Source organism: Physeter macrocephalus, chromosome 9, assembly GCF_002837175.3.
Source record: "Physeter macrocephalus isolate SW-GA chromosome 9, ASM283717v5, whole genome shotgun sequence".
NCBI classification, from domain to species: Eukaryota; Metazoa; Chordata; class Mammalia; order Artiodactyla; family Physeteridae; genus Physeter; species Physeter macrocephalus.
The window spans coordinates 3,300,244-3,327,020 of NC_041222.1; the positions used below are offsets into that span (position 1 = coordinate 3,300,244).

At 44.2% G+C, this 26,777-nt stretch overlaps 1 protein-coding gene across 9 annotated transcripts in view; it reads left to right on the top strand.

Annotated features, from left to right (window-relative positions):
- DENND1A (DENN domain containing 1A) overlaps window positions 1-26,777 on the top strand; it is a 547,848-nt gene that overhangs the window by 344,190 nt on the left and 176,881 nt on the right. For 8 of the 9 annotated variants that reach the window (XM_028493529.2, XM_028493534.2, XM_028493531.2 and 5 more), the window contains one exon: window positions 21,535-21,636. The exons of the other annotated variant lie outside the window; for it this stretch is intronic. In XM_028493529.2, the coding sequence (XP_028349330.1) occupies window positions 21,535-21,636 (102 nt within the window). The remainder of the gene's footprint in view (window positions 1-21,534; window positions 21,637-26,777) is intronic. 9 annotated transcript variants of the gene reach the window in all.

The window sequence follows — 26,777 nt, forward strand, 5'->3', positions numbered from 1 at the left end:
AAGTAGAAATGCTTGGTCAAAGCTATGAATCTAAGGCCAGATTGCTTTCTGCATGGCTTTACCGGTTAGATAGCAATTCTTTTAAGGGACTTTTCTGTGCTTTTGTAAGTGCCACTCGTTTGTAGACATGAACCCTAAGCTTTTCCCTCCTCAGGAGAGAGCTGAAATTTGCACTAGAGCAAAATGGGGCAGGAGGTAGGGGGCTTGCCTGTTTTGCACAGGAGATAAGCTCTCAGAGGGAAAAGCTAAAGCCATGTCCGTCTGTGATGATGCTTTGCATGTCTTAAAGGAAGTGCTACTTCTCTTCTTCTGTTGCCTTCATTTCACGTCGACGAGGACCACCTGCTTCTTCACTGTTGCACACTGTGCTATTGTGCTTACGAAAATGAAACAAGTTGGTTATCGAAAAACCTGTTTGTTTGACATTGAGAATCTTGATCAAAATAGACCACAGAAATCTGCTCAAATTTCTAATTTGACAGGACGGCCATGTGGCTCCTACATTCTGTTAACAGTTCCTCCTTGTCATCACCCAGCCCTGAGCACATACAGTACACAGTTTATGGACTATCTTGGATGGTGTATTTAGATCAGCTTGAAGAGATTTCTTCTCTGTTTTACCTTTGTTTGTCAAGTTTGGGGGTGTATTCAAAGCTCCTGTGTGAAAAATTGAAAGCAAGTACTTGCTGATAGAACTTTCGTGTCAATTGTTGTACAGTTGGAAACTCTAATCTAAAGACCATTTGGTCTGTCGGCATCCACAGCTCTTTCCTGCCTCTTCTGCCTTCCAGGCTGTTCCAGCACAGGTTTTTTCAGACTCCTTTTCACAGCCCTTTACCTTGAGCATTGTCCAGGTTTCTAGTCTTGGCTTGCTTTTCTTTTCTGTATGCCCTCTGGCCATCTTTTTTAAGGCTTTTTGCTTTTGCCACCAGGGTAATGTCAGTGACTCCCAACTGTGATTCTAACACTGGCATGCCTCTCTCTGAACTTAAGGCCCAGAGTTGCAAATGCCAGTTGAAGGTCACCAAGATGTACTGTCGATGTCTCAAACTCAGTCTTCCCCAAACCCCTTGTTATCTGTACACACACCCGTCAAGTTACTCCACTCCCCTTCCGCTGTTCCCGGTCCCTGTGAGTGGCACCACTGCCTGAAAAGCACCAAAGTGGGTCACGCTGAGCATGGCTGAGTGTCCTCTTTCTCATTTCTTTCTCTCTAAATAGTCACCAAATCTCTGACATGTCTCTTGCCCTGTTCCTTCCTCACTGCCTTCGTTGACATTTTACCTTGCTTTCTCAGATTTTTGCAAAGCCTTATTCGTTCATTCGAGAAGCAGGATCAAGGCCTCTTGTTTTCCAAACATTTTGCTATAGGTCATGGAGGTATGAAGATGAGTATGAAATTCAGTCCCTGGTTCCAGAATTTAGGGGTTGCCTTCTGCCTGGCCACTCTGCCTTTAATAGCCTGCCTTCCAGCCTCCTCTGCCTTACCCCCGAGTTCTGCTCAGTCTCCCTGCTGCTGTCAAGCCTTCTGTCCTCTCGCTATCCCTTGTTAGCCAGTGCTCTGGCTGGTCCCTAAGACACCCCCATCCCCACGCCCCTGCACGGCTAAACCTTCTCTTCCCCAGCTGTGTGAGGAAGCCCTCCCGTTGGCCGTTGTCTTTGCTTGCTGTACCTCTTGCTCAGGATGACGGCTGTTTGCTTCCCCGTCCTCTCCATCAGCCCTAGCAGCAGGAGCTCTTTGGGCACCAGGGCTATGCTTCATTCACTGTGGTTTCCTCGGCACCTAGCAGGATGCCCAGCAGGTGCTTTCTGAAAGGAAGGATTGAGTGAGTGCTTGGAAAGCTGGAATTTGGAACACATTTAGAGCCCTCCAGTAGGCATTGCTGTTGTCAGGGAACCCAGCACCATAATTTTACTTAAAGGTGGAGGGAGTAAATTTTTTTACTTTTTATGTGATTGTAAGTAATTTAAAACAAGGGTTTTTTTGTAGTAAAACATGCCGTGCACAACAGGCATAAATTTTGAAGCTAAAACTTGAGACAGAGTTTTGCACTTAGGTGAATGGGTGGAAGTCCACTCTCCTTGGCCTTTGAAGAGTTTTAAATGAGAAGGTTCGGGAAGCACTGGCCAAGACAAATCTTAGCCCTGCTGATTTAAATTAGGGAGGGCTTGCCTTGCTGAACTACTATGTGGTCAGCACTAAAAGAAAAACAAAAATAGTGGTTGCCCCACTCTTGAAGCCAGCTAAGACACTTTCCAAACAAAATAGCGTTCCCTGCATGTGTGAGGCAGCTGTGAACTACCAAGTCATGAAATACAGTCTCCTGATCTCCTCCCATGGATTTCAGCTCAGACTCGGAGTCCTCCAGTCATGCTTTTTGATTGGGCTTATCTGGTTCTATTATACCTTCAAGTGAGAGAGATGGTTCCCTGAGATTTCTTCCAGGAACCATGGGCTATAATGCTTGGGGGTGGAGCTCATACCTGGGGCCAAAGGACAGCTCTTTAGGGAAGGAGATTGGGAAGGCCCATCTCCTCTCGCACACTAGTTTTCTTACTGGCAATTCAGCAAAAGGCTTATTTTTGACTGTCTTGTTATTTTTTCTTGAAAGCTATAGGCACCTTATTATGCCTTTGCATATGTGCCAGAATTTTTTAAACTTCAAATGAATGTGGCAGATGTTCATAAAAGTTTAGAAAAAGCTACCATAGGAAGACTTTTTAACCATTTTTATGACACTCAAATTTGTTGCACTAAAAGAAATATAAATTATAACCTACTGTTCTCATTTGAAAGAAGGTTATTTGGGGGGAAGATCTAATTCTAGCCTTCAAGCTCTTACAGGCTGTCCTATTTGTTAAGGGGTAACCTAGTCACCTAAAAGAGTCCACCTTCCTTCTAAAGTGACAAGTTTCTAGCTGATCGTCATTCTTATACCTCCACTGCCTTTTTATATCCTTTCTCTCATTTAAGCAAACACTAATTTGAGGCTGGTGGTAAGTTAGCAGGATAGCCAAGGGTTTTGGCATAGACCTAGTTTCTTCTTGGAGGGAATGATCATGTTAGCTGGCAGCTAGGAAACACCAAAACGCGGCCAGATTACACAGTGACTGTTTCCTTTCATTCCCTCCACCTCAGTTGAGTTCAGGAAATGCTCTGCAGCTCCTCCTCTGTGCCATGTCTGGTAGCAGGTGCCAGGTCAGTTCTGGTAGATGGGTTCCTTTTCCTTTTTGATAAATGAAGACCTTCCTTTCCAAGCCTCACAAATAATGCTTTGTGTACAGACCTCAGAGCCACATGAGGGATGCATGCAGAAGGTGTTTTGTATCATTCCTGGTGATGGAATGGTCAGGAAGAAGGAAGGAAAGGTGATAGCAGTGACACAGTGCCGACAGAGGCTCAGGTTAGACTGCAAATGAAGCTCCACCTGTACACAGAGGCAGTAACGTGTGGTGGTTAGAATGTGGGCTCTGGGTTCTGGCTCCCCTACTTCCTGCTTGTTTGATCTTGGGCAAGGTGATGGACCTCTGCACCTCTGTTTTCTCACCTGTAAAATAAGGGCAATGGCCATAGCTCCCCCCTGTAGTATCATTGAGGGATCTAATGAGATAATGCTTATCAGGTACCCAGCACAGTGCCTGGCACCTGAAGAGTTCAACAGAGGTCAGCAACCATTGACATTTTTATTTCCTCAGTGGCCTTAAAGCCATTTACATTGTTAAGTTGATGCCTTTGAAATTGTGTTTTAGGGACTCTTGGGTTCCAGGGATCATCATCTTCATTCCCTAGGGAAAGAATTTCACTAGAATTGGCTTGTGCCTGTGCTGTTTTCTTCTGGTTGACAATGCTGGGGCACAGTGTCAGGGATGGCTGGGGCACAGTGTCAGGGATGGGAGTGGCACTTTTAGGGAACTTGATAAATGCACTTTCAGTTCCCTGCTTGACCACTCCCCTGCAGTAGTAATTTCAGGTGTGGTACTTTGTCTCTGTATCTTAACTTTCTTTATCTATAGGAGTGGTTAGTCCCCATCTCTTAAGATTGTGGTAAAGATTAAATAAATGAGTCCTGTATATGTCCAGCATATCCCAGTGTCTGGCCTGTGGTCGGTACACAATACACTTCCCCTTCTATAGTAATGTTTTGGTAGCCTTCTGTGTACCAGGCATTGTATCACTCTAGGGGTTCTATATAAAATGGTGTATGTGACATAATCTGTGCCTTCAGAGTTCTGTCTAGAACATATGCAGGAGAAAGTAATTGCAGGGAATTTGAGAGGCTATAGGCTCTGGTAGGGAAGACAGTGAACTGAGCCTTGTGGGCTCTGCTTCTCAGAGGAGAGGAACGCCTAAGTGGAAACCTAGCAGATAAATTTGAGTTCCACCAGGAGGACAGGGAACAGCATCTACAAAGACTTACAGTGTAGACTGTGGTGTTTCCCAGGAAGTATGAGCAGTTCAGTGTCTGACAGGAGGCTGGAGCTGAAGGGGGAGAGGAGCACTGAGGCAGGCAGGCAAGGGCCAGGCCATCCAAGGCCTTGTAAGCAGTGTTAAAGACTTTCAACTTTCAACTTTATAGGGCAATGGAGAGCCATTGAAGGGTGTAAATAGGGGAGGGTCAGGCCTCCTCCTCCTGGGCCTTTAGAAACACGGTCCTTCCATATAAAATGCTTGGAAACTGCTTAACCATGTTAATAAAGTAAATTGTTGTTTGTCAGGATCAAGGTAAGTAAATTACACACCACAACCATGTACATAAAATTCAGATGTGTTAGCGTCCCAAACCGAAGCTTCCGAATGGTTTCCTTGCTACCAAACTACCAAACTGTGGCAGAGGTGTTTGTAGTGATGACTGACTTTGAGGTTTCAAGCACCATTTTTACTAGATTTTTGTTTCCTCTCTGTTTCCAAGTACTTTTTATGAATTAGATAATCTTTTTACAGTGCAGTTTGAGAGGATAAATTTAGGTTATATACAAAGTGCTAAGTTCCAGTCCGTAGGAACAGGGGAGTGAGACCCAGGTACCAAGTTCACAGGCCTCTACCTACCTCTCCTACCAATGCAATTTCAAGAGACATGTCATGGGGGCATGAGGAGACAGGCCCAGCTCACAGCTTTCCTCTCTTCCTCACATCCTTTATGTAGGAAGGCTCAGCTGGAGCGCATGGAAGCCTGGTTTTACAGATGCACCAAATGCTTGGGGCAGCGCTGAGCCACCACTCCAGGGACACATCCCTGTCCACACTGAAGCACCTCTCCGTCTCTGGGATCCAGAGGCCATATTTGTCTGTCTGCAATGGTTTAACTGTGGAGCTTTTACACAAAATAACAGCATTGTCTTATTTACAGACAAAGAAAAATAACTTTTTTTTTTCCCTTTACCTCTCAAAGAACCTGAATTGCTGTCAGCTGAACTGGTGCCATTTTAACTAGTTTTTTCTTTTCATTTTTCTCTGGCATAGGAAGTCTTAATCCCTTGTTCATTTTTTTATTTTTATTTTTTTAAGTTTCACGGTCAGTGTAGACGAGTGTTTCTTGTTTACCATTGTACCATTTTGCTTCTTCACAGGACTCCACAGGTAGACAGTATAAGATGTAGTTTGCCCTTGTTAATACTGTGATTCATGCAAAACTCTCAGCCATAATTATATGCAGGTATAGGTGGTGACTTGTGCATGTGTTCTCACGAGAATTGAGAAACTCCATGTGAGATCTCTTTGTTAGTGATAAGTAATAAAAGTCCTGCTTTGTAAGAAGGTGATATTTGCATGAAAAATTCCACCTGGTAGTTTCAGTCACAGGTTCATGGGAAGAGATTTACCAAGAAAGGGAGAGGGTTGGGAAGAAACTGCCGTCTTCTGTGTCCTTGCTCAGTGCCAGACACAGTGCCCAGTGCTGTATCTGTTCTCACTTTTGCACATCCTAAGAATCTGTCTGCCAAGGAGGAGACATCCATATTTGCAAATGGGGAAGCTGAGGCTCAGAGAGAGAAAGTAATTTGCATCCGGTCCCTCCGCTGTGCTGGGTTTGTGAGGGGACGGAGGGCTCACGTCTGGCAGCCTCATATTTCTCCAGAGGAAAGCTCTGAGTACACTTGCGACCGGGGCTGGGTTACTTAGCCTCTCCGAGGCTCCATTCTCTAATCAGTGAAATTAAGGTAATATTATCCATCTCAGAGAGTTGTGAGAACTAACTGATATAATGGATGTGAAGAGCTTTTTAAAAAACTCTACCAAACATTATTCTTCATAGTGAGTAGTAAAAACAAGAGCCAAAGTTTAGATCAATGAAACCCTGACGCCTGCTTAATTATATACAGAGAAAAGTAATTGGACAGTAGCTTGGTCTTGCCAGAATTTCCTTAGCGTGCTGTTATCAAGCGATATCATCACATGTGAATCTGTCACATCCAGTGCATTCAGAGTGAAAATTCAGCAGCTCTGTTCAACTTAGGGCCTGAAGAATGTTCTGGATTTCGCCTGATGGATTTCCCCTGGAAGCTGTCTCCTCCTCTTGTGGCATCTGCTTTTAAAATGAGTGTGGTTCTTAAATGCCACTTATCCTAATGTTGGAATTAGTCAATATGAAACAACTTAAAGCCCTAGTAGTAATTTGTTATCAAAGGGAACAAGTACTTCTGGCTGATTTAAGTATCTCTTGCAGTCAGTACACTTTCAGTCTAATTTGTTGTGACTGAAATGTTCTCTTGTGAGATGAGATAGCCCTCTGTTATAGATTAGAAAAATTGAGTAATTTATGAGGGAGAGTCCCAGTAGAAAATGTGAAACCATCATTGATGCTTTTGTTTTCCAATTTTCCTATCATCACTTAGCCAGTCAATTTAGCAACGTTAAAACTGACTTCAAAGAAGACCCAAAGTTTCTAAATTGTTACTAAGAGAAGCTTAAACTAACCAAGTTCCTGTCAGATTAACACAAGGAGCAGCCTGCAGGAGGCTGTGGAGGAGAGTGGAAAGAACTCTTGAGCTCTAGAGTTGTGGGGACCTGGATTCAAATTCTAGCTCCACCAGTACTAGGAGACTTTAAGCAAGCTCTTTTGTTTAAAGGAGAAATCAGTTTAGCACGGGGAAAGGTACGGTTACTAAATCTCACAGTTCGACCACTCTGTACAAAACTACTATTATGTTATCCTCTGAAGAGATGCCTATTGGAAATATTTAATAATAATATCAACCATTGAATGAGCTTCTACCAATACACATGAAACTTGAGCTGTATAAGTTTTAATTGTCATGCCTTTGTGAGGGGTGCTCCTGTTTTGCAGATGGGGATGTAAAGGTGTCTCTTTGAGCTTCAGACTCCTTGGGTAGATTCTCCACTTCATAGGAGTTTTTTAATGAGGAGTAAAAGAGAAAATTGGTACCTGACACGTTGTAGGCGCCAAGTAAATGGAAGTGATTATCAGTATTATGTGTGTGTACAACTGGTAAATTTTCTTTAAAATAAGCTGAGACATCTACCTAAAATTGGCTCTGCCCTTTTTTTCAGCCTCCTTTTGTAGTTTTTATTGAGTGACTTTTTCTAAATCAACATTAGCTTAAAGGCACTCTCAACTGAATACAGCCACATGGGACTGGTGACTTCTTTTCATAAACTCCTTGCAAGTGATTAGGGGCGGGGCCATTGTGGGCGCTCAGAGACCAGCAGCATGATGATTGAAAAGCGGCGCCCTTGGCCTAGTCAAATCCCACTTGGAATCAGGGCACATGTGGTTTTGTTTAACACCATGCTCAGCAGACTCATGGTACAGGTTTGTGACCATGAGACATTTGTTGTTGATATGTGAGGTCACCACAGTAGGGGTGTTTGTCAACCAAATTAAACCTCCTCTTAATGACCTAAAATAATTGATTCGGAAGGCCTTTAAATGGGCCATGGCAATGTGTAAGCAAGCTGAAATCTGGCATTTTCTGCACAGATTATTGCATATTGTTGTTTTGTTTTGTTTGTTTTGCTTCTGTTGGGAAGAATGTGGCTGGACCACGGGGCTGAGAAGGCGGCAGGCAGTGATCCTGAGTTTGAATCCCAGCTCCACTATTTGTCCCTCTGGAACTTGGGCAAGTCACCGAGCCTCTGTGCGTGTATGCCTTAACATCTCCATCTGCAAAATGGGGTCACCTGCCTCAAAGTGATGACAATTAGAAATAGTATGGCTAAAGTTCCATGCACATTAGTAGGCCCTCACCCAATGGTAGCTATTATTATTAATAATGTATTTCCTATAGGCATCTCTGAAGAAGAGAGCTTAATAATAAGTTTATACAAAGTGGTCACACTGTGATATAGTAACTATTCCTTTTTTTTCCCTTTACTAAACTGATTTCTCCATAAACTGCTCTCCGTACTAAACTTAAACATCCATAGAGAAAAGTGTGACTAAAATTGGAGCCTCTAAACCTCTCTCTACATACTGTCTGATTCTCAGCTGATTTCAAAATGAATTTAAAGTTGAATATTTAAAATATATGCCATTTAGGCTGCAAAAGAAGTGGGTTTTTTCTTTGCGCATCGGGTTCAGACATTTTTGACCTAAGCTCAGGCCATTACAGGTAAGGAATGGGGCCACCGTACTATTTTTGTTTAGAAACAAAGGCATGGGCTCAGGGCTTTTCCTAAGTATGATCAACAGTGGCAGTTAAGTTGGGCGTTATCAACATCCCACAGAATGGTTTATGTGCCCTGCCGCAAATCCTTTCCTCCATAAACCCAAATATCTGACAAAAACTAAAAGCTTCAGACTGGGGCTGCCTAGACTCCTGGACACGTCCTTAACCAAACAGAATATCTGTTAAACCCTGGTGCCTGGGAGTCAGTTGTTTTAAAAGATGCAGTGGTAATAAATTTATATCCTGCCTCTTCAGCATTTTATTGAAAGTATTTTGTACTGACCTAATGGGTTAAATTATGAAGCTTGATAAGTACATATGCACATTACCCATCCTTAGCTTTAGAAGAAAAAAAAAAGGAAGAAAAAGATAGCTATGATTTTGGAAGTCATCCCAATTTTTAAAAATAAGAGAATTTGGACATTTTGGCATATGGGGTTTTTTAAATGAAATTTCATGGAACTGAAAACAGTCAATTTTAGGTTTCCAAAAATTGTTTTGATTTTCATTGGTATAAATTTGCTGCACATGGTTTTAGGGAAGTTCTGAGAGATGCATTTGGGACTTCGGGGTTGATTTTTTTTTTTTTTTTTTTTTTTTTTTTTTTTTTTGAGCTTTGCGATTTATTTTTAAAAGGTGATTTTTTTTTCTAACTCAAAGTATAAATCGGAGGAGACCAGAGTTCCATTTCTAGGACAGTTTTTGGTAATGACATCGTTAAGCGTTTCCAAACAACTGGACTTGGGCTGAACTATCGGGCATCATTTCAGCACCGTTTGGACGCTGCACAGCAGATCCCTCTCCCCTCATCTCCGAGTTAGAATCGCGAGGCCAAGTGATTTGGGCCATTCCATTAGCAGCAGCTGCTGGTGATAAGCACTGTGAGAGTCACCTGTGTAGGGTCAGGCTTATTGCACATCAAGGTTCAGCAGTGTCGGAAGAGAGGGAAGATGCCCAGGAGGGGGCTCCAGGCCACCTGCTGTGTGAGGATCAAAGGGTTGAAAGGTCAGAAGGCACAGCTTCCTTAACCATATCTGTCTGTGCAATAGCTATTTCAGATTGTAAATCTTGGCGATTTCATTAAGTCCTCCTGGCTGCTACTGGGGCATTGAAATAATAAAATTTTATATCTGTTGCCTTTCCTGCCTCTGGCAGCCAGGCTGATACGTTCTCTGCAAAATGGGGCATCTTTATGAAAACCTTTCCTGGAATGATCAGAGCAGGCTTAATGAAGCCTCCCTCAAGTTAGGAAGTTGGGGTTCCTAGGACCTCATCCTCATGTTTTTTAAAAAGAAAAAAAAAATCACCCAAACTGTTTAGCAGCCTTTGGGATTTATGTAGCACCTCTCTTCTGAAAAGCTGGTCCCCAAATATTGCCTATTGCTAAATGCTTAATCGTACAAACAGGATGAGAGGTGAGCTTTCCCAGTGCTGCTGCTTATTAAACAGCCCCTGTTCTAATGACCACAGGGTCCTTTCTTGTAGGCAGCCCCAAGCAGCTATACAGATATTACTTCCCACTCAGCAGACCTTTCAGGTGTTTTGAGAGACATATCTCCTGAATATGATTTTCCAAATATTTTTCCTAGATCTTAAAGTTGTTATAGACCTTTAGGGCTCCTTGGCTCTCGGGCAAGACAAATCACAGTAATGGCTGCCCCTTTACTGCCCATATGTTTAAGACCCCCTGTAGTTTGTTTGAAAAGTTAAGAGATTTTCACAGTGAAGGTGCCATTTCTGAAATTTAAAGTGTTCCTTTTCACTGGGAGATAAGTTCACTCTGATTAAGTCCGTAATTCTCACTAAGCCATGTTTATGGGGGCAATAACAATGTTTCAGCATGCTTGTTAAATTGGGTTTCCAACCTCTCCACTCTTTAAAAATTGACATTTCAAATAAAAGGCAGGTGGAGATGGAGGTCCAGGTTTGCTGTGCTTAGTGATGAATGAATGATAGCAAGTGGCAGTTGTGGGGGAGGAAGGAAGGCCCTATTTTATGAGAGGGTGACTCCAAACCATTTTGGGACTAAGGAATCAACATCCCCTTAAACCCCAAGTGAAACTCTTAAATTCAAGTTCCGTCATTTCTAATTGGATGGATACTATATTTGAAATACTGCTGGATGCACTACACTCATTTAATTTTCACAACAAGTCTGTGCTATGGAAGTGGTGGCTTTGCTTTACAGATGATGAAATTTGGGCACAGAAAGATTAAGTAACTTGTCCAAAGTCACACAGCTAATAATTAGCAGGGCCAGGATTCAAACCCAATTATTTTGTTGTGTGAAGTATTTTAGTGTGTACAAAATAATAAGAAGAAGACCCTGCCTTTAGGGTCTTTTTGTTATTATATATCTAGCCTATGATAAGTCTATGTATGGAGGTTACAAAAGAAATATGTGATCTGGTCACTGTCCTCAGTATTTGCTAAACCAGGAAAGTAGACGGGGCTCCACAGAGAGGAGAAGGGGCCCAGGCTTTGGGGACTGGCAGTCCAAAGCTCAAATCCTGGCTCTGTTATTACTCTGGACCTGGAACAAGAGCTTCATTTTTCTCTTCTGTGAAATGAGAATAATAATGCCTATTCCATGAGGATCAAATGAAATCAGGTATTTAAAAATATAGTGTTTTCAAACTCGATATTTTATAGATGACAGGGGTGAGTGTTATTGCAGTATATGTAAATACAGTATGGTTAAACCAGTTACTTTAAGGGAAAAGTGACAGGTACACATGAAACAATTAGAAACATCACTAATCAGGTTTTAATTGAGGACCCAAGTATGTGTTGCCCTCTGTACTTGCTTAGGACCAAAGAAGGCCACTTGCTGTGGGAGCAGGAATAGTCCGGAAGGTTTCATAGAAGAGCAGGGTTTTGCAGGATGGAGATAATCACGGTGATCCATGTCTGGGCCATCTTCACATCTTACCAAGTGCTCTGCCACCTCATCTCTCGTTTGCACTTTGCAGCAGTGGTGAAAGGTGTTGACACCTTCCTTGTCCTCTTTTTACACATGAGGAAACTGAATCTCTAGCAGTAGGAAGGGTGTTTCAATTTGGGGCAAAACCCCAGCAGTGTCAGGCATGTACATGGGCTCACCCCTCCATATCGGGGGCCAGAGTGGAGGCCAGAGTACATGGTGGTGCTGTGTTGGGTGGACTTGTACGGTGAGCCCCAGAGCTGGCAGAGCTGCAGAACCAAAATCTCAGAGGGAGGCTGGCTGGCACTGACTGAGCTTCTGCCCTGTGGCTGGCCCTTTATGAAGCACATGTCCTACTGTAACTCCTTTTAATCTTCTCAACAATCCTGAATGTGGGGATCAAGACCCAGTCTCACAGAGAAGGAAACAGATGCTAGAGGAGGCAAAGGGCCTTGCCTAAAGCTACCTGGCTAGTAAGTGAGTGAGCCAGGACACCAACCTTGGGACTCTGCAGCTCTGGGCCATGACCATCCTGAGGAGGCAGCTGGGCAACAAGCTCTGTGTGAATGGATTGAGATCTTTTCCACTCCATATGACTATGCCTTTTCTTATGGATTTATAATTTCTTATTGATTATAATTTACCCCACCCCGTCCTACCCACACTCCCACACACAAGTGGGCCGGGAGCCCCTTGAGTTTAGAGATCATGTTTTAGTCATCCATCAGTTTGACATGACTAACCAAATGGGTGAATGAATGAATGTCCAATGGATGGATGGTCAGGAAAGGAGAGAAAGCACTTTTGAAGAAATAGCCCCTTTGCTGACCTGGGTTGAAAATCTCTGGACTTGTTAATGAGAGTCAGTGCTTACTACCTTGTGAGGAGTGGATTTGGCCTGACCTGTGAGGTGCTTACACCACTTTCCTCCCCTGCCGAGCTTCTGTTTCTGTTTAAAGCACACTAGGAAATTCCAGCCATGTTTTCAGGGGTCCTCTGAACTGTCAGGCTTAGATTTTTAATTTTGCAGAGCAGGAAGGAGCAAATCAGTGACTCCTGGCTCCAAAGAAAAGCCACTACGTTTATCAACTGCTTGGCAGCTCAGTGACCTTTGGGGCCAGAGGAGGGGAAGGAAAATGTCACTCCTCCCTCGGTGTGTATCTGAGATTTCAGGAGGGAATAGAGAGTTTAGACTCCCTGCATATTTGCCTTTCCTCTTCTTGTCCTTTCCACTTCCCTTCTGATTTCTCTTTCCCTTCCTCCTAGGAGGCCAGCAGTCCCCGTGCTGTTCTTTGTTATGCTCTCATGTACATGCGCATGCATTTGGGTACATTTGCTGTGGGCTGTATAGTGGAAAGAACGTTGGCATGGAGAACCCAGATTCAAATCCTTTCTCTCACAAACATGTGAGAACATGGGCAAACTGTTTAATCTCTTTAGCCTCAGTGTCCTTATCCATCCAATGGGTACAATATTCCGTAGGAAACCCTCTCCCTTGAGAATTTTAATGGAGTCTGGACCAACCATCAAACCACTTGGTATGTCCCTGGCAAACATCTATTAAATTACAGTTGCTCAGTAAGTTTGTGATGGAAACAACGTGTCAGAGCAATTAGTAAGGTGCATTGGGTAATACAGGGTTTTTGGTGTCCATCTGGGTTCAACTGCTATGGCTCCACTGCTGCTAAGCCATTGGACTTTGGACAAGTTATTTCACCTCTCTGCCCCTGCATTTCCTTGTCTCTTCACAAGGGTGTCATGAGGATTGCGTTAAATGGTACGGCGTGTAAGGGCTGGGCTGCGGGAGGAGCACATCAGCTAGCGGCTCTCATTTTGTTACTGTGGGCGTCAGGCATGTGATGGATGCAGAGCATATAACACAGTTCCAGGCCGTGCAGGCCCCTGGGAAGTTAGCTGTGCCTCAGCCCACACGTAACCAGGAGTATAGGCAGCCTAAGAGGTGACTGTGTGAAGGCCAGCAATAGTCGTTTAGGGTAAAGTTTAGATGGATGAACTATCAAGATGTAATTTTTTGTTTTGTTTTAACCATATTCCCTACCTTTCAAAACTTTAAAAAAAAAAAAAAAACTGCCAAGAAGTCATACTTAAGTGAGACATAAACTATAATGCCAGGAGCCATATTAATGTGCCTTTTTCAGAGAGAAACGAACACTGGACTTTCTCTGGGCGAAAGCAAAGCACTCTGTGGGCTTCGTAATGCTCTGATTTAAGAGGATGATGCATCCTCTTGAAGCAAAGTGTCTTTGCAGGAAGTCGGTGTAGACCCGTGCCCTTTGCTTGGTGGTCTAGATGCTGGTGTCAGAGGTGCTGCCTCAGGTGTTGGCGTGGCCATAGGAGAGGAGACTCCTTACAGGCCTCAGGGGTCACTCGAGCAAGGAGAAGGCCTTCCTGTATAAAATGAAGAGCAAGGATTTGTGCTGGTGATGTAATCCAGGGGATCCAAAGAATGGTCAGGAGCATGTGCTGTCTCCCTGGCTGAGCATGGGCCTGCCTGTAGCCAAGACCAGTACCCTGGGCAGATGGGAACATGGCCACATAGGTATAAAATAAATTTTTCCATTTTTTTTCTTTTTACTTAATCCTGTCACAACCTTATGTAGCACGTGGTCATAGCCCCATTTTATAGAGGAAGAAACTGAGGTTCAACTGTGTTTAAATAACCTGCCCTGGGTCCTGTAAGTAGGCATTAAAGAAGATAAGACGCAAAGCCCAATCTGACTCCTACTCAGTTCTGCTGCTCTCCCAAAGCAGGCTGACTCAGGACTGCAAATGTCCCTCGGAAGGTACCCAATAATATTGCTGCTTTGCTCCTCAACTGGAGAAGGGGACAGGACTGATTGGAGAAGCAGTAGGTGTCCATGAAGTGTCTACCTTTGCAAACAAGTTTTCTGACAGTGAGATATATTCTAGATTGAATCCTTTTTATCCATAGAATTATTGCTATGTTGTTTTCATAATAATAGTCAATACCCAGTGCTTATTATATGCCAGACACTATTCTAAGTACCATACATATATTAACTCATTTAACCACCATAACAATCCAGTGAAATCCACATTATTTGCTTTTCCTAAACATTTCACTGAAGTATGAGATTTATGGGAAGGGTACACTCATCCAAAGTATAGAGCAGGATGAGTTCTTACAAGGCAGGCATGCCATGTAACCACCACCAGATCAAGAAACAAAATGGTACCAGCCCCCAGAAGCCCCTCTTGTGCCTCCTTGTAGTCATTCTCCCTCTGACCCAAGAGTAACCATTATCCTGGGTGTTAGTACTATTTTAATCTCATCAGACACATGCGGAAACTGAGGCACAAAGAGGTTAAAGGGTTTGCCCAAGGTAACACAATTATAACTGGCGGAGTTGGGATTCAGATTCGGGCAGTCTGGCTCCAGAGAATGTGCTCATGTCCCTGAGACATAGCCAGGAAAAAACAATAGGTTGGTGGTAGTTTTTAATGGCACAGAATCATAATAGTGGAGTCATTAGCCTTTGCCTTTGGTCTGAAAATCAGTTGTTCAAATTCGTATAGTATTGGAACTCTAATCCTACTTACAAATCGCAAGGATAGAAACTCGCATTTCAGAGCCTCCCATTCATTGTACTTACTGCAGTCAGGTACTGTATTAAATTCTTTACATGTATTATCCTGCTTAAACCTCCAAACACAGCTGGACAGTAGGTAGTATTATCCCCATTTTATAGATGAGAAAACTGAGGCTCAAAAGTGAAGAACTACCTGAAGGATACTCTGTGTCAGAGGCAAGGCTTGAATCTGGCTGTCTCATTCCAGAACCCACGTCTTAAGCTACCATGGTAATGCCTATTTTCCTTTCTGTGTCAACTGTGAATTAATTCTACACATGTTAATCATGATAATTTTATGTGATTATTGTCATTGTCATTATCATTGTTATTCCCATCACACTTCCTTGTGCAGACTCTTACATTGGGCTTACATTGTCCATTTGGGCTCACATTGACATCTGTGCCAGGCCTGCCTCCCAGTAGAGGGAGAGGCCACAATATTTAATTCATTCTCCAGTTAATGAGCACTTGCCCTGTGTCAGGCACTGTGCTGGGCACTAGGGATGCAGAGACAAATAAGACCTAGCTCTGCCCTGACAACGGTCCTGGTAAAAGGACAACAGAAAAGATTCACCGTGTGCTGGCTCATTTATTCCATGCATGCCACCTCACTGACACCCCCCCAACAATTCCCATGCAAGATAAGGACCCCCGTTCTCAGCTGAGGCAGCGGAGGTGGATCTAGGCCCCTGCTCCTCAAGGTCCAGGACCAGCTTCTTTCCTCCACCTCCAGCCCCCGGCTTCCTCAGCCAGGGAGACAGCACATGCTCCTGACCATTCTTTGGATCCCCTGGATTACATCACCAGCGCAAATCCTTGCTCTTCATTTTATGACCTGGTTCTAAGTCCTGTCTTTTGTCACTAGCTGCCCAATCCCCTCCCTAGATAGGCAGGGTGAGCCCCATCTGTGCAGAGGACTGGTGTGGTTTGAAAAAGTGCAGCTGATACTTTATATTTTAGCGCAGGAGTTGAGGGGACCCACTGTTTTCATACAACCAACTTTAGAAAGTAAGGTTCAGTAGGATCTTCTTGACTCGAGAAGATACATCGAAGGTACAGTGATCCTCAAGTGGACCCCACTTTTACGTAGGGATGTATATCATGGGCATTGGATTCTGTATTTATCCTAGGAGGGTATGAGAAGAAAAAAAAAGTTTTAAAAACCCTAGGCTAGACAAAAATGGAAGGAGGCAGGGAGCCAAACACAGCTGCAAATCAGAATGTACATTGGTGATGGTTCAGGGCAGAATTACCTTGTTGTGTGGCATTTGGTCACCATCATTCATGCGTTGTTATTTTTCACTGTCTGTTATGACTTTGTTCTGTGTTCTGGACATAACACTAATATGTTTATCAACTCATTGTGTTGTAATTTATACACAGCAAACCATCCATTTAAAGTGTATGATTCTGCTCCCTCGGGCCCTTTGGGGTAAGGTTAGCCAGGCTCCACTGAGGTTCCAAGAAACATTGAGGGAGATGGGACAGATGGTTAAGAGAGCCGCTGTTGGTTGAACGCCTCTTATGGATGTCCTGGCAGTCTTGCTAACTCTTCTACGTACATTCACTTATCTAATCCTCACGACAACTCTATGAGGTGGCTACTATCGTGATCCCCATTTTACAGATGAAAACCTGGAGAATTTATGAGGTTGAGCCTGTATCCACTCAGCCGCCCTGACCACCTCCCATATTCTGATTTTTCCCTTTCTTGTCCCGAAAGGCAGAGGTCAGACTAAAGTCTGTCCATGACAAAGTATAAAGGGAAGGACATTTTTGATTAATAATATTTATGGGAAGATGCCATTTTTGTGTGTTTCTCTGTGTAAGAAATGCCATTTGGAAAGCCGGTGTGCATGTCAGTATCATTTTTTTTTTTTTTTTTTCATTCTGTGAAAAAGCCTATAGAGTCTGGTGGGGGGAGGGTTTGCAGCTGGCAGGAGCTTTGGCATATGTTGTAACTAAAAAGAGAGGGAATGTGTTGGTGGGACGAGCTACCGGAGAGCTGTCTCGGTGTGCTGCGGTACTAGTAAGTGTTTTAATTGGGTAGGGTTTTTGGAGGACTATTTTGACATCTGCTCGTGTCTTTGCTGATTTTTCTTCACTTAGAGTAGGAAACACAAGCTGTGGATAAAATGACTTTAAAATAATTGGAAGTAAAGATATCTCTCTCAAAGTTGAATTTGAGAGGGACACTCTTTAAGAAGTGGAAAGGAAATTCCACTTCTAGGAATCCATCCTAAAGCACAAGACTTTATGCCTACAGATTTCACAACAATATTATTTACAATAATTTCTTAAAAACTGGAAATAACAAAAGGGGCTTGATTGGGTTTGTTTCTATGAAGTGGAACATTTTGTAGCAATTAGCAATGATCTTTACAAAGCTTTTAATGAAGTGAAATATTGCTTATATTGTAATAAATGAGAAAATCAGAAAGAAACATTACGAATTGTTTCAACTGTGTTTTAAAAAGTAGGGATTGGGGCAGAGGGTTGTGGAAGGAAATATACCAAAACATTATCTCCAGATAGAGAGGGATTAGGATAACCACAGTTTTCTTCTTTGAACTTTTTTGTCTTTCCCATTTTTTTTTTTTACATATGTAATTTTTATGATACAAAAGACGTGTCATTTTGCGTAAGAGAAAGCAAGCCCTCAGAGTGTTGGTGTAGCTGCATGCCCTACATAGATACTTGTTCTGAAGTCTGAGCAACTGGTTTGAGGACATCTTTAGAAGAGTCAGACTGGGTTCAAAAGTCAACTCTGCCACTCCCTAGCTGTGTGATTTGGACCAGTTTCTTTGACCTCTCTGAGCCTCCTCCTTACCACAGAGCTGGTGATACCTCTCTCATAGCATGGTCAGGGTTAAATGCGGTCACCCAGTAATGGCCCAGTTTCCTTCTCCATCAGCACCGCCCACTCCATCCCCCAGTTTGAGGGGTTTTGTTTTGTTTTTTGCCTTTCTTCATTCCTCTTGTTTCCTTGAGCCTTTCAGGGATAGGGCACCATCCGGCCAAGCTGGCCTCCGATTCTTTCCTTGGGAACATGAGCTTCAGGAAGGCCCTTGAGTCCACGCCAGCCCCTTTGGAAGAGGCCTTACCACCAGGAGGGCAGCATTGTCCTATGAGAGGAAACTGTGCCGACCCAGCTCCTCCTGGAGCCTGGTGCACGGGCATTTTGGTTACTAAGGGGACCCTGGCCTGCTAAGTCAGAAGAAAGAGCCAGGTTTTTTCCTCTTCTTCAGCCTGCTGCCATTGTTCAAAAAGTAAACACTCCACACAGCTTAAGCAGCAAGTCCTCCAACCAGGAGTGGGAAGAAATCAAAAGCCCATTCCAGCCCAGCCGTGGAGAGCCCACAAGGGCTGGTCTGTGTCACTGGGCCCCCACTGGGAACGCAGAAACAACACCCAATTCTGGTCCAGGATCAACAGCCCTGTCGCTGGGCCTTTCAGCCCGAGGCTTCTCTCCAATGGCCGGGCCCCTTGCCCCCATCTGTTTGGGGCTCTCTGGAGCTCTTTGGAGGTCAGATGAAGCAAAATTGGCGATTGTGGGGTGCAGCGACCCTCAGCTCAGTCCTCAAGGCCTGGAGTCACCAGCTGAGTTCCGGAGCCCCTCGTGGCCCCTTCTCCGATTCCATGTCCAGTGCCAGTCTCAGCCTTTGAAGTGAGAGCCCAGCAGTTACCAAGAAGGGCCAGAGGATTTTTGCCCTTAGGCCACTGCCGCTATAGTTTCTAGACTGGCCGTGGGTGATGTGTATATTATAAAAGCAATAATAATAGCTACTGTAAGGCCTATTGTGGGCCCAGTGCTGTGCACACGCCACCTCTAATTCGCACAGCAGCCCCGGGGAAGAGGGCTGTGGTGGGGTGAGCAGTCACAGTTATCTTCTCGATTTAACAGATGAAGAGGCCAGTTAGTAGCCACATAACCTTGGGCAAGCCACTTCACCTCTCTGAGCCTCAGTTTTTCGTCTCTGAAATGGTGATCCCTCACCTCCAGATACTGTTGAAAATGAAAGAATCTGTGTGAAAGTACTTTGAGAGCTCTGAAGTGTGATGTAAGTGAAAAAGGTTCTTGTTGAGGCTGTTTTGTAACTTCCTGCTCGTGCACTGCGAAGTGTTTAACCTGTTGGACTGCAAAGTGAGGCAGCTAAGGAGCCCTGTACAATTCACCATGAGTCTTAATGTTCTCAACTGTAAAATGGGATTGTGCTTTGTAAAACACTAGTTATCAATGCTGTTTGCTGATAGCTTTTTACCCTGTGAATAAAACAGTCAGTTAATATCAGTTTTGGGGTTTGGAGGAAAGAATAAACTTCTAAGTAGGCAAACCTGTTCCTCCCCTGCGGCTCTCAGCCTACAGGAAGCATTTAGTAAATGTATGAATTGATTGATAGGTTTGTGGACTGACTAGCCGCTGGAAAAGTCAACAGCAGAAGAAATTTGAGGCTCCTGGTCTTGCTGAGCGAAGGGTTCCAGGATCCTGCCCGCTGGGAGTGTCATTTCAACCCTAGGAGGCTTCTGACCAGCATGGTTCCAACCCTCCTGCTGGGAAGAATCTCAAAATGTTTACTTAGGTACGAAATTCTGTCCTAGAATTTGAGATTTGAGACAACAAACATCAACCAGTATTAATCAGCCCTTACCAAGTGCCAATCATTTTGTTGGGTGCTGGTTGTTAGGCAGTGCTGAACCAAACTGATGAGCCCCTGAGGGAACCCACACCCCAGCAGGGGGGGAGGCAGGCAGGCAAAGGGGTGCTAGGGCTCAGAGCGACAGGGGTGGCCGAGGTCAGTTTCACTGGGGGTGTCTGACGACGAAGAGGTTGAGGAGCAGCGCAAGAACATGAGCTGTGGAGGTGGCCGGTGCTGCGTTACACTCACCTCACCTCTCTGAACCTCATTTTCCTCAAGTTACCTAAAATGAAGGTAATAGTGTGCACTTTGCAGGATTTGATAAGAGTTCAATGAGAATTAGTAAGCAAAACATAGAGCAAGCACTAGTAGGCATCTACTACACTTTAATTGTTGTCCATTTCCAGGGCATTAGCACACTTAGGCTTAAGCAGCCATTGGGACGTCCAGCTCCATCGCTAACCTATACAGTGCTCTTGGATGAATTAGGAAAAGGTGTCCTAATTCCCTCCCTCCACCAGCACCCACCCCCGCCTTCACCTGTTGCCACTCAGCAAGCACATGGGTTGGCAGATCTCAGCCTCACCTTGGCTGGCTGGGCGTGCTTAGGCAGTGCACACCTGCACAGTCGTACCCAGTAGCTCAGAGGGTGGCTGATAATGAAACTGACCCCTTCTACATAGGGTGACCACTTAGCCCGTCTTATGCTGCTGCCCTGGTGTAATATGCTCTTTCACATCCACAACTGTCCCAGTTTGGACCACAAATTATAGGGTCTTTCTGCTTAATCAGGACAAAATGAAAGTTCTAGACTCTAAAGAAATGAGCTTTGATATATGATGGGGTAAGAGGATTGAATGAGATTGGAAGTGGTAGGTAGGCAGGAGGAAAGTAGAGATGGATTCTAGCGGTGGGTAAACAGTGTGATTGAAAACTAGCTTACTTACAGTCTTATACTTCTACAGACGATGGACAGGTGCTCCCAGATGGTGGGCTCTTCTTTTCTCCATACTGTACCTTCATCCTCTCACCAAACACGAACACCTAGTAGGCACAAGTCTCCCTTACCCTTCCTACTACTGTACCAGTAGAATAACGGGTTATGGCCAGAGCCTCGGAGCCATGATTCACTAGCTGGATTTCTACGGAAAGTGGAACCAGTTTGAAAGTGTGACCTTTCTACTTAATGTTAAAGAGAAATGTTAATGTGTTAACACTAGGCTGTACAACATATTCCATACCCAAAAATGCCAAGATCCGACAGAGATGGGCAAGTAGTCTTTGGTAAATGAGAGGGGATGGATTGAATGGGGCTGTCATAAGACCCTAGCTGTATATCAGAGTTCCTGAAGCCAGAGGTTTAGACTTCAGTTTCTTCTTCTTCTTTTTTTTTTTTTTTTTTTTTTTTTTAATTTGAAAATATAGGAAAAGAAATAATGTTGGGGTATAAAAATCTCTCCCCCTAGCTGTGTGACCTAGGGCATGTTAACTTAGTCTCTGAAACCCTTTCCACTCCTGGGGCTTGGGGATGACCATACAAGCTCACAGAGTTTTTGTGACAGTTAAATGGCCTCACACATGTGAACTGCCTGGCATTGAGCCTGCCACGGAGTATACCTTTGTCAAATGTCACTTTTCTTCCTTACTCCCCTTTCCCAGAGAAAGCCAGAGAAGTATCTGTGTCTTCGTGGGGCTTCAATGATTTTCTCTTCTGGATTTTTATCTTAACTTGCAGAAAGTCAGAAACATGGCCCTGGATGATGTCGTGATTCTGAACGTGGACACCAACACCCTGGAAACCCCCTTTGATGACCTCCAGAGCCTCCCAAATGACGTGGTGGGTAACGAGCTCTTGAGTTCTGACTCCCGGGAGCTCATGCAGTGGACGTGAACATGCCTTTGGGGAGGAGAAGGGATGGATACAACTGTGGTTTTCCTGTGGCCTAAGAACTGCGGTTGGTTTCTGTTACCTCTGGAACCTTTGTCTCAGTGAAGGAAGTTGGGAGGTGGTTCATTTTTTTAGTCTTGTTTTGCTCTCATAACCCTCATCTGAAGTGACCCCAGGGTCTAGACGGCCCCTCTTTCTGTGGAGCCTGGGGGTCTTGCCATCCTCATTGCCATTGCCGTGTCCAGAGAGCAGGACAGCCTCCCAGAGTAACCCCACTGAAGGCGGGTGGAAGGGCTTCAGTGTGAGCAATTTGGGGCACTTCAGACCTACATTTTTTTTCCTGTGCCATCATCAAACGCAGCTGTTTCCCACGCAGCAGGGTATCTGCTGCCAGTGCTCTGAATGTGGCTCCGCGTGCCCTAAATCTTTCTTAGTTACCTCAGGTCTAGACAGAAGGTGGGCCTATTTAGTGAAAAGCAACTGGCTGCCACATTTGCCACACTGACATCTGACCACACACCTGTCTCATGTTGCCACTCAGAGCTGCCTTGTGGGTGGCTGTTTGAAGTGGACCCAGCCTCCTCCATTGTTCCTACGAATGAGGAGGGTCGGGGTTCCCTGGGAAATACAGTTCTGATGTTTGTGGTTTGGCCTCCAAAACTCTGCTTGCGAGAAAGTCTGTAAAGTCACACTGGCTTACAGACTGGAAGGAGTGGGTGATCCTGGCCGTGTGTGCTGATGCGGGGCTGGGCTTGCATGGTGGCAGGTGGCCACTGCCGCTGCATTACTGCCAGGAGTCCCAGTGGCACTTGGGGGTTAGCTGTCTGGGAGAGATTGCTGCTTGTTGGTGAATGGTTTGCAGCAGGGTTTCAGACTCCTCTGCTCTTAACTCACTGTGAGATTTTGGGGGGTCCTTTGTGTTCTGTAAGGATGTGTCCTTTGTGCCATAATTAAACAGTGGCTACAATTCATTGACTTCTATGTGTTAAACACTCATCACTGACTTCCCATTTACTCTTCACACAGCTCTGAGGAAGGTATTTTTCTTATCCTCACTTTACCCACAGAGCTAAAAAGAGGGGGAGCCAAGAAGTGAACCCAGCTCTGTCACTCCACAGACTCCCCGAGCCCCACTGCCCCCTAGGTGCCTTCTGCATTCGGGGTCTCAGTCAGTTGGCATCCTAGCCCCTTGGAGTAGATGAGGGAGAAAAGAACCTCAGGGAGCACGTGTCTTGCCACAGATCATACTGCTGGTGGGGGCAGAGCTGTGATTGGAGCCTAGTCTGGATGACACCCAGCCCATGCTGTCTCCAGTCCGTGTACACGGTCCTACTCTGAGGCAGAGAGAGATGACAGTGTAGGAAAAATAAAAGTGCCAGACCCTATGAGGTTTGCTGTTGATCATGTCAGGACAGGGTACGTGGTTGGTGTCTCAGGGCCTCTGGGCTGTAATTGGACTTCTTTTTGGTCCAAGGAATTTGAGCTTTCTATTCCAGTTCCCTTTCAGTGGAAAAGTTCTCCCTTTAAGTCATGGGTGTCTTAGGTATGGACCTTGCAATTGCTGAATAAATGTGGCAAGTGAGCCTGGGGTATTTGAAGTACAAGGAATGACCAGGGGCCCCAGGCAGCCCGAGATGAGTGACTGATGGCTCAGAAACCATGGAATGGACTGACTATCCCATATGCAGTGCTCTGAGCCAAGGCTGGGCATCGAACAGCAAAGATGAAGCAGATCTAGTCCTTTCCTTCAAAGAGCATATTCCAGTGGGGGAAACAGACATGTGAATCACATATATCTCAGGGTATAGCATAACAGGGGCCACAAAGAAAATAGGAATCAGGCACAGAGGAGCCCAGGGAGAGGGTAATGAAGGCTTCCTGAAGATGGCACATTCCAAGATGCCTTTCAGACGATCAGTCAGGTAGCCTCAGGGAACCAAGGAAACTTGAGCAAGTTATTTTCCCTCTCTGAGCTTCAGTTTCCCATCCTCAAAAGAGGACTGCTAGGCCTGTCATTAGATCGTTGTGGCAGGTAAATGAGATGGGGGTGTTCATCAGGTGCTTGACACCGTGCTCACTTGTTGTCAGTGTTTGATAAATGGTGCTACATTTGTTCTTAATAAAATCATTGTCAGTAATTACAGCCAGAGTTAGAGGACAGTTGGTTCCCTCCATGTCCTAACAGTTCTCAGCCCACATGAAAAGGACCTCGCATTTGCAAGCTGGTTTGTGGAGGGTTGAGAATGTTCCACAGCAGTTGTTTCCAGAATGGGGCTTTAGACTCATCAAAGATTCCAAGATAGTAGTGAGGAGGGAATATGGTCCATATAGTACTTACTGTGTTTCGGTGGAATTCATAGATTTGATTTTTTTTAACTCAGAAAACCAGTTTTTTATTTTTAAAGCTCTGCCATATATCTCTAGTGGGTGTCTATGGTCACCTGCCACACTCGTTCCAGATTGTCCGTGTAGCCAGCAAACAGAGTCTGGCCAACAGCAGACGAAGCCAGAGAGTCACACTGGGGCAGGCGTGCCTTGCTGCTGGTACTGATAACTTGTTGCTTCAGTTCATCTACAGTGACCTTGCTCTTCAAGTCCCAGATCTGGATGCTGGGCCTGTGGCAGCAGAGCCAGTATCTGTTGGGACTGAAGCACAGGGTGCTGATGATGTCCACACCATGTAGTGTTGAAAGGTGCTTGCCTTCACTGAGGCTACATGAGCTGTCAAGTCCTTGAGAGGGGAAATCTTGTCCGGTACACCTTTGCATCCTCTGCTCGTGGTACAGAACCAGGTCCTTTCAGTGTATCAGCATGTCCACAGTTGACCTCACAATCTCCCCTTTTGCCAAAGCTACTTGTTTACTGCATCTGACAGATTCTGCTTCTTAAACTTTCCCAAATCCTTGTCTCCATCCCTCCTAAACACCACCTAATCCAAGCTCTTATTTCTCTCCTGTACTGTTTCCAGCAGCCTCTGAATTGGTTCTTCAGACTCCAGCCCTTTTTCCTCATATACTAGAGAGCCCTTTCCAAAACATAAACTTAACTTTATTTCTTCCTACTGAAAACCATTTCATCAATGAATATAATTTTAAAAACAAAAAACAAGTTCTGAAGACAAGAACGTTCTTCTGTAACTTCCCAGTGCCTATAGATTAGAGGCAAGTTCCTTTTGTTGGCTTTGGAATCAGACCTTTGTTTAAATTCTGGCTTCTTCACTTACTAATCATGTGATCTTGGGCAAAATTATGTAAGCTCTCTGAGCCTTAGTTTCCTTATAAGATGTGGTTGTGAGAATTAAATGTAATGAATATAATATGTATAAAGCAGTTATCCTATGAGCTCTATAGGTGGTAGTCAATGGTGATGAATTATGGATGCAAATGATGGTTAGCATGGCATGCAGGGCCCTCCTTTATGATAGGATCCTCCCATTTTTTCCCCCATAACTTTAGCTGTTTCCTGTCCCTGCTTCAAACCCTATATTATAGGTGTTTGGGATTAGTAGTTCTCCCAAGCTTACATGTTGTTTCATAACTGTATACTTTGCATACAGTTTCTTTTGTCCCAAATGTCCTACCCCATCTGTCAATCACTAATGAAAAATGAAACTCATTTTTCAAAACTTAGGCTAAACCTAAGTCTGTAAAAACCTTCCCTGACCTCTCCAAGTAGATTTGACCGTACCTTTCTCTTTGTCCTCACAAACCCTTACATTGCTTATAAAATTATACTTACCATCCAGTGGTATAATTTATTACACATTTCTGACTTTCTCTTTTAATTGTGAGTTCTTTGAGGGCAGGAATCAAGTTTTATTCATCTTTGTTTCCGAGGGATGTAGCAGCCACTGAATAGATAGATGGAAGGATGGAAGGGACATATGGATTGGGTTATTTTGGTAGATGAAATCTTGCAAAACATGGCATCCATGCTGGAAATTTTATTAAAAGAGGCCTTTGTTCTGCTTCTAGCCATGATGGAATAATTGGAACTGAATTTCTCCTCCCTCCATTTACAAATAAAACTCTGGGCAAGTATAAAAACAGCTGTTTTCACGTATTGGACAACAAGCAGTGCAGGAATATAATCCCTGAGAGAAAGGAAGCAATTGAGATGAGGCCTATGATCCCCCTGGCTTTCTGCCTTGAGGCATTTTCTAGACCCTGTTGCCAGAGGGGACTCCCCAGCAAAGCACACAATCTTGCTGAATCAAGGGGGTAGAGATCTGAGTTTGAGGGAGAGATGGTTTAAATTTTGGGGTCAGAGTACCAGATAGGAGGGAGCTACTCAGCAAAAATCTGAATTGAGTCCTCTTCACTAATCTTCTGTAGGCTGATCTGCCCATGTGTAGAGGGGAGCTCCTAAGAGTAGGGGTCATTCAAGCTCCAGCCAGCCAGAGTAAGATCTTGTTGATACTCAGGCAATCGTTAGAGACCCACAGAGGCTGTGCCTTGGTGTAGTAGTCTAAATAAGCGCTAGAGTAAAGATGATTTTAGCCCTGCCCTAACACAGCTTAAAATCAAGCCTTGAGGAACACAAGACAGAGCTTCCGTGATGCTGGTAATGTGCTGGCTTTTGATCTGAGTGCCAAGTACATGGGCAAGAATTTATCAAGCTGTACACAAATGATATGTGTACTTTTATGTATGTATGTATGTATGTTAAACTTCAGTAAAAACTTTTAAACAAAACCATTTCTTTTTAAGCCTTATCAGGATCAACCTGATAAACAGGAAAATTAACCTGTCAAAGTAAACTTCAACCCTCTTTTAAAAAAGACAACAAAATCTGACACCCAACAATGTAACATTCACAATATCTAGCATCCTATCAAAACAAATACTAGACAGGTGGGAATGTAAATTGATACAGCCACTATGGAGAACAGTATAGAGGTTCCTTAAAAAACTAAAAATAGAACTACCATACGACCCAGCAATCCCACTACTGGGCATATACCCCGAGAAAACCATAATTCAAAAAGAGTCATGTACCAAAATGTTCATTGCAGCTCTATTTACAATAGCCAGGACATGGAAGCAACCTAAGTGTCCATCAACAGATGAATGGATAAAGAAGATATGGCA